Source organism: Alligator mississippiensis, chromosome 11 (assembly GCF_030867095.1).
Source record: "Alligator mississippiensis isolate rAllMis1 chromosome 11, rAllMis1, whole genome shotgun sequence".
In the NCBI taxonomy this organism is placed as follows: Eukaryota; Metazoa; Chordata; order Crocodylia; family Alligatoridae; genus Alligator; species Alligator mississippiensis.
This window is the reverse complement of record NC_081834.1, coordinates 65330678-65337051: the sequence shown is the minus strand read 5'-3', so window position 1 is coordinate 65337051 and position 6374 is coordinate 65330678. Positions and strand designations below refer to the sequence as shown.

At 46.1% G+C, this 6374-nt stretch overlaps 1 protein-coding gene across 1 annotated transcript; it reads left to right on the top strand.

Moving 5' to 3' along the window:
* Positions 1–4930: 4930 nt before the first annotated feature.
* Positions 4931–5912, top strand: LOC106738425 (olfactory receptor 8S1-like). Its single transcript, XM_014593494.2, has one exon. It carries the CDS (start codon positions 4931–4933, stop codon positions 5864–5866), a length of 936 nt encoding a protein of 311 aa, XP_014448980.1. The 3' UTR covers positions 5867–5912.
* The last annotated feature ends 462 nt before the right edge of the window (positions 5913–6374 follow it).

The window sequence follows — 6374 nt, the reverse complement described above, 5'->3', positions numbered from 1 at the left end:
CTTCAGGTGGCCTCTCCAGGAAGGCGCCCCAGGGTGACCCCGTCCCCCAGCACTGCTCCATGACAGTGCCCCTGCTGAACATGTCCCAGGTGTTGCATGAGGACCGGTTTGCACATACTGAGGGTGCCCAACCCACTACACTCTGCTGATGATGATTCCTATGGTGTCCCATGTGAACCTGTGTAGTTACCATTGTGCCCTGAACATCAACAGTGCACAGGGAAAACCCAGGCTGTCCTGCAATCTCTTTCACTGCCTGGAGGCCTATATGTGGCTCTGCTACATGTCTGAATCTCCCACAGCTAAAGAGGACATCACCAACAGCACTGATGCTTTCCTTGGAATGTCAGAGGCCCATGGCTGCCTAGCTGTGGGGGTATGGGCTTCTCAACAAAGTTTTTCACTGTATCCTACCTGCCTGTATGCTGTGGTGGCAGAACCTGGGGAAAAGTGGGGTGCAGCCAGGCCAGGCAAGGAGATGGGGCCAAGGAGATGGGCTGGGTGCCCAGGTGGGGAGGTCCCTACCCCCAGTGCTAGGCTTACCATAGCAGCAGGGCTGGCATGCCTAGTGGCTCCAGTCAGTATTGGCTGGTCACCATGGTGTGCAGCTTCCAATAGACTTGTCAGGTGATGGGCATAGCATATATGTTCCTGGGCCAGGCCCCCCTGGGGAGGATCTGGTGATGCTGGCAACCGGAGATGGTATGGCTAGCCATGTCTCATGCCTAGGACTGAGACTGCAATGCTGTCTGGGCATCTGCTTACCTGGGCTCCCTGAGGTTCAGGTGGAGGCTCTAGCCAGGGAGCTCAGCAGGACAGGCTGCTGGTGCCCTGAGGGTCCCTCCCCAATGACACATGAACATGGGTGCCAGGCCACAGTGAAGGCTTGGGCAGGCTGACTGTGCTGCTGTACACAGCATGGCTATGGCCTGGGTCCCAGGGAGCAAGAATGGCATCCAGTTGCCACATAAAGGGCATGGACTTGTGAGCGCTTCCTGACCAATGATTGTGATTCGTAATGGTGACCCACTGTGCCCACAGGGCCTTGATCTTTATGCAGCACTGCTCTGCCAACGGATCATGCCCATGTTCCTGAATCCAACCTCATAGCCCCTCTTAGACATGGACCTCAGACGGCCCACACCTCACGGACTGCTGCTGCACCTCTACCTCACCCTACAGTGCCATGAGGTCACCAGTCTCCTCCTGTGACTAGTTGGGGCTCTGGATGGCAGTGTATGGCATCAGTGAATATGCCATCGGAGCTCCTGCACTTGCTCTCCAGGCCTCTGTGTGACTGTACCACCTGTGCTGCTGGGCCTGGGGAGCTACCTGCAGTGCCTAGTGCAGGGTTACAGCATGGAACTAGGAGCCATGCAGTGAAGTAATGCCCCGCAGTACTTGCAGGGTCTGGGCAGGCTGCTGCGGGTTAGCTGTCAGCAGCTGGTGCTGGCCTCTGTGGCCAGGAGATGCCTGCAGATGAACCTAGGTTCTGGCAGGCCTAACAGGAGCTTGCAGAAGTCTTCAGGTTTGGAAGGCATGGTCCTGAAGGCCACAGAGCACTATGGTGTCAGGCAATAGTGCCATGGTGCATGCAGGGTGACACAGCTGGCCCACACCCTGTCCAGGGGCAGCAGAAGCCAACTGTCCCCTCAGACTCTGTGCTGTTATGCCCTAGGGCTCAAAATGCCTGCAGGCTCTTAAAGGGCACAGGGCTGGGGCAGCCATAGGGGCAGCCCAGACCTGGAGCAGGAGAGGGTCCCAACCCCAGGGCCCTGGGGCTGAGTTTAATCTGAAACCCTAGTGGCAGGGCTGACTGGAAGCAAATCTTCTCCCAGTTGGCATCTACACATGCATTACTGTGCAGTAAGTACTTACAAGTAAATTTGCTACTTGCACTTACAGATAGCAATTTTTTTCATGAGCAGTGAAGTTTACTGCATGCTAAGTATGTGCAGGTGTAGATATGCATGATTACTGTACAGAAAACTACTCTACTGCACAGTAAAGCATCTCACATAGACCAACCCATACAGTGGTATAGTCATGACGGAAAGACCTAAGACATCCTGTTATGTCACTGAAAGGGATCTATGAAAATTCCTATTGGTTCATTGATGCTAGGCACAATTACACAAAGCACTTACTGTGTGGTAGCCTAATGAAACTGTGCAGTAGTGTGCTGGTAAACAAACAAACAAAAAACCATGCTAATAAGCTACTTAGAAGTGTTATTAGGCTACTGTACAGTAACCATGAAAAACCGTACATCGGTGCTACCGTGCAGTAACAGTGGTTACTGCACATTTAGTCAGTACTCCATTAAGCAAGTACCAAACTAAATGTGCAGTAACTACTGTGCATTAATGAATGTGTAGACACACCCACTGACTACTGGCAATCCAAGAAAAATGGGCAGTAGTCTTGCCAGTCACAAATTGATCTGGAAACCTTACTGACTCATAACAAGATAACACTATCATTTTAAAGACATTGACATTACAGTGTCTAAGCTCATACATTTGAGGGCCAGTGTTGGTGTGTGCAGCTCCACACAATTGTGGTGACACAGCATCTGGTCCAGGAGACAGCAAGCAGGAAGCAAGCACAGAATGACTCATCACAATGCTGTGAGGTGCAATACCATATTTCCAGGCAAAACATGTTAAAATAAGAGAAAAGCCCAAGACTGGAAATCCCCTTGAGATGCTGGAATAGATCTTTTCTACCTGGCCAAAATGGGCTCTATTCGTAGCCTTACAACTGAACCTAGCTGAGACATTTCCTATCCTTTTCATCTAACTCATAGAAAGGGGAGGGAATCACCTCATGACCAGGCCCCAAAGGGAGCAAACATTCTCTCTTAGAAACTAATTGGCCATCTGGGCATCAGAATAAAAAAAATCAAGCAGGTGATACAGAAGAGATGTAAATACACCAGATTCATTTGTGCTGGATGTCTCCCACCCATAAGGTACAAGATGCTCTTTTTTTCAGGAAAGCAACAGTCAGTAATAGTACTTTAAAAAAAATAGATATGAAAATGTTGTGCACTCTCTCTCTCTCTCTCCTCTCTCTTTCTTTCTCTCTTATTCTTACAGAAGAGAAAAATGAAGTAGGAAGTATTAACAGTTCATATTTTCTGGAATTTTACAGGGCTGGTGAGTTTCTCATATTGCATTTCTATGTAATTTGTGATATGCATTTTGAAAACACACTGTCCATGCCTCTCAGCTTTTGCCCACTGCATGAAGGGAAAAGAAGTGAAAACCCAGTGCACTCTCTCTTTTGGAGCTGTCACTAATTTCACCAGTCCACCCTCTTTCTGGCAGCATCCCATTCTGGTACTGCATATTTTTTCCTTCTTGGCTGCCCAGTGGACTAGTTTCAAGAGAAGGGCACTTGGTTCAAATCCTACCTACATAACGCAGATAGGTTAGAAGGTATGCCCTCTGGGAGCCTAGCCTCTACCCACTAGACCAGTGTCCTAATGATTTGGCTCTTGCATTACTAGGTGGGTGAATCCTCAACCTGCGGTAAGAAATCATTTCCTTGATGTCAGCTTCTCTCTGATTCAGACTCATAGATTGTGAGGCTGGAAGGGAGCTTGGAAGATCATCGGGTCCAGCTCCCTGCACCAAGCTGGAAAGATAACTGGGGATCAGGTGACCCCAGCAAGGTGACTGTTTAGTCTCCCCTGGAAGATTTCCAGGGTAGGTGATTGCACTACCTCTGGAGGGAGCTTCTTCCACAGCCTGGACACCCTGATTATGCTGTTAGCAATTGCTATTCAGTGATGTGCCTATCTGGGCTATCCTATCTTGCCTGCAAAGGGAATTTCAAATATGCCACTTCAATAGCCTGCTTTGGACAAGTAAGCAACTCATAGATAAGATGAAATGGAATTTGATCTCCAGACTGAGAATTTGGTGGTCACTTGTACTGCAAAGGCTGTAATACATCTTCTCCAGGTAGTCTAAGGGGAAACTAAGTGCTTCAAGAGGCAGCTCTGCTAGGAAATGTTCTTGAGGGAAGGCAGAAATCACGAACCTGTGTCAATATAAGAAGAGTTTGTAAACTGGATGAAGGTTGTTTTTTTGAGTGCTCCTTAAATATGGTGAACAGAAACACTTCACTCATTTGTAATGCCCATGTTGATGAAATAGCGGCCACTAAACCTCTAAGCTGTGACTTCTATTATATGTTGAAGCAGCCACTGCTTGGATACTATCAAGATGTGTCCTGTGAAAAAAAACAAACTCCAAGTATACCAGGGTAGGATATTGTCATCATAATGAATATCACAATAATTTGGCTTTAGGGGGGGTTTTTTAGAGATACATTGCTTCTAGCCTCAAAAATAAGCAAAAAAGAAAATACAATCCTCTTTCCTTCTCTCCAACCTGCACTCTCTTCCCCCCCCCCCCCTTCCAGTTACATAGTTATCTTATTGAGAAGACATTTAATTTCCATAAAATATTTCTCCTGGCATCATCAAACAGGAAGTAAGAAATGGATTCTGTTCTATATAAACAAATGTAAGGAATACAGAAAAGACCAACAAACAAACCCCCCTCCCCTCCCCTCCAAATTTGATAAAGCTGTTTTGTTTTATTTTTTTCTCTTTGTGTTCTATTTTTTTTTTCTTGGTAGCAAGAGCCTCGTCAAGACAAGGAAGGGGTAAAAAGCAAGGTTTGAGACAGGTTGGTTTTTGTTTGGTTTGGTTTTTGCTTTGTTTCGTTGTAAAGAGCCTCACCATCAAAAATAAATTTTGAGTTTAAAGGTATTGGGAAACACAGAGGTTCAGACAGAATTACAAAGTTCTCTATATAGAGATCTCCTTCCCCAAAATGAAGTAGCACACTTTCTTAGTGGTAAATCTTTAGTTTATTTATTGATTTCTTTTTCTAGGCCAGAGGTTGGTGAATAAATGACCATGGGGAATGAAACAGCTATCAGCTATTTTGTTCTGTCCAGCGTTTCCAGTGACCCACAGCTCCAGCCTTTCCTTTTTGTGGTGTTTCTACTCATATACCTACTAACTGTGCTAGGGAATGGGGTGATCATGGTGGTGATAAGAGCTGATATTCGCCTTCACACCCCAATGTATTTTTTCCTCTTCCATTTATCCCTATTGGACATTTGCTATTCTTCTATCATTGTCCCAAAGATTCTGCAAAATTTGATGGCAGAAAAGAAAATCATTTCTCTCCATGACTGCCTTGCCCAGATGACCTTAATTATTCTGGTGGCCATTACAGAACTTTTCATGCTCTCAGCAATGGCCTATGATCGCTATGCTGCCATCTGTGACCCACTGCATTATGTGGGGACCATAAATAAGCAAGTACGCATAAGGCTGGTGGGTGGTGCATGGCTGATTGGCACAATATATGCACTGACCAACACTTTTCCTGTGTTACATTTACATTTCTGTGGCCCCAAGGAACTGAACCACTTCAGTTGTGAGGTCCCATCTCTACTAGAAAGGTCCTGCACAGACACCTCCATTAATAGCATGATATTTCTCGTTTCAACTATGTTTGTGTTTCTCACGTCATTCCCCATCACCCTGGTCTCTTACATCTGCATCATCTCTGCCATCCTCAGGATACGCTCTGCTGAGGGTAGGTGGAAAGCCTTCTCTACCTGCAGCTCCCACCTCACTGTGGTTGTTCTGTATTATGGGTCTGGTTTGTTTCGATATCTGAGACCCAAATCAATCTCTTCAGTGGTTCTTGACACATTTGTCTCCATGCAGTATGGTATCATAACTCCCATGTTAAATCCTCTCATCTACAGCCTGAGAAACAAGGATGTAAAGGCAGCTCTGGGGAATATACTGGGGAAAACACAAAGCACATGAATGTTTGTCAACATTTGAAAAGCATGTTGTAGTTTAAGGGAAATCGAGTGTTAAATTAGTCTGCTGTCCTGTCACTGGTTGGCCTGGCCATTTAGCCTGTAAACAATTAAGTTCTCCCTTAACCAAAAGAATATTTGGGCCATCATAGCCATCATCAGTTCAGCCTTTTCAAAAGGTACACTGTAGGATCAGAGTTACATGAAAGTTGCTGAAGTAGTCTGTACCAAGAGTGTATGAAATAGTTCACCCTTATTTTCCAGTTTTTGTTCTGGGGTGCGAGGAGGAGTCTACAGTGTTGTAGTTAGGCCTTGACCTGAGAAAGACTGATTCCAATTAATTTGTTGAATATGCTTGTTCGGCATACTAACAAGACAGGCAGAGAGCTTCCCCCTGAAATAATCCATACTCTAGGTCCTAGGTCCCTAAACAATGATGTGGGAAATGTGGGTTTGAATCTCTGCTCCAACATGGACAGAGAAGGTGTGGTTCTACCCGAGGGATTCCCCTC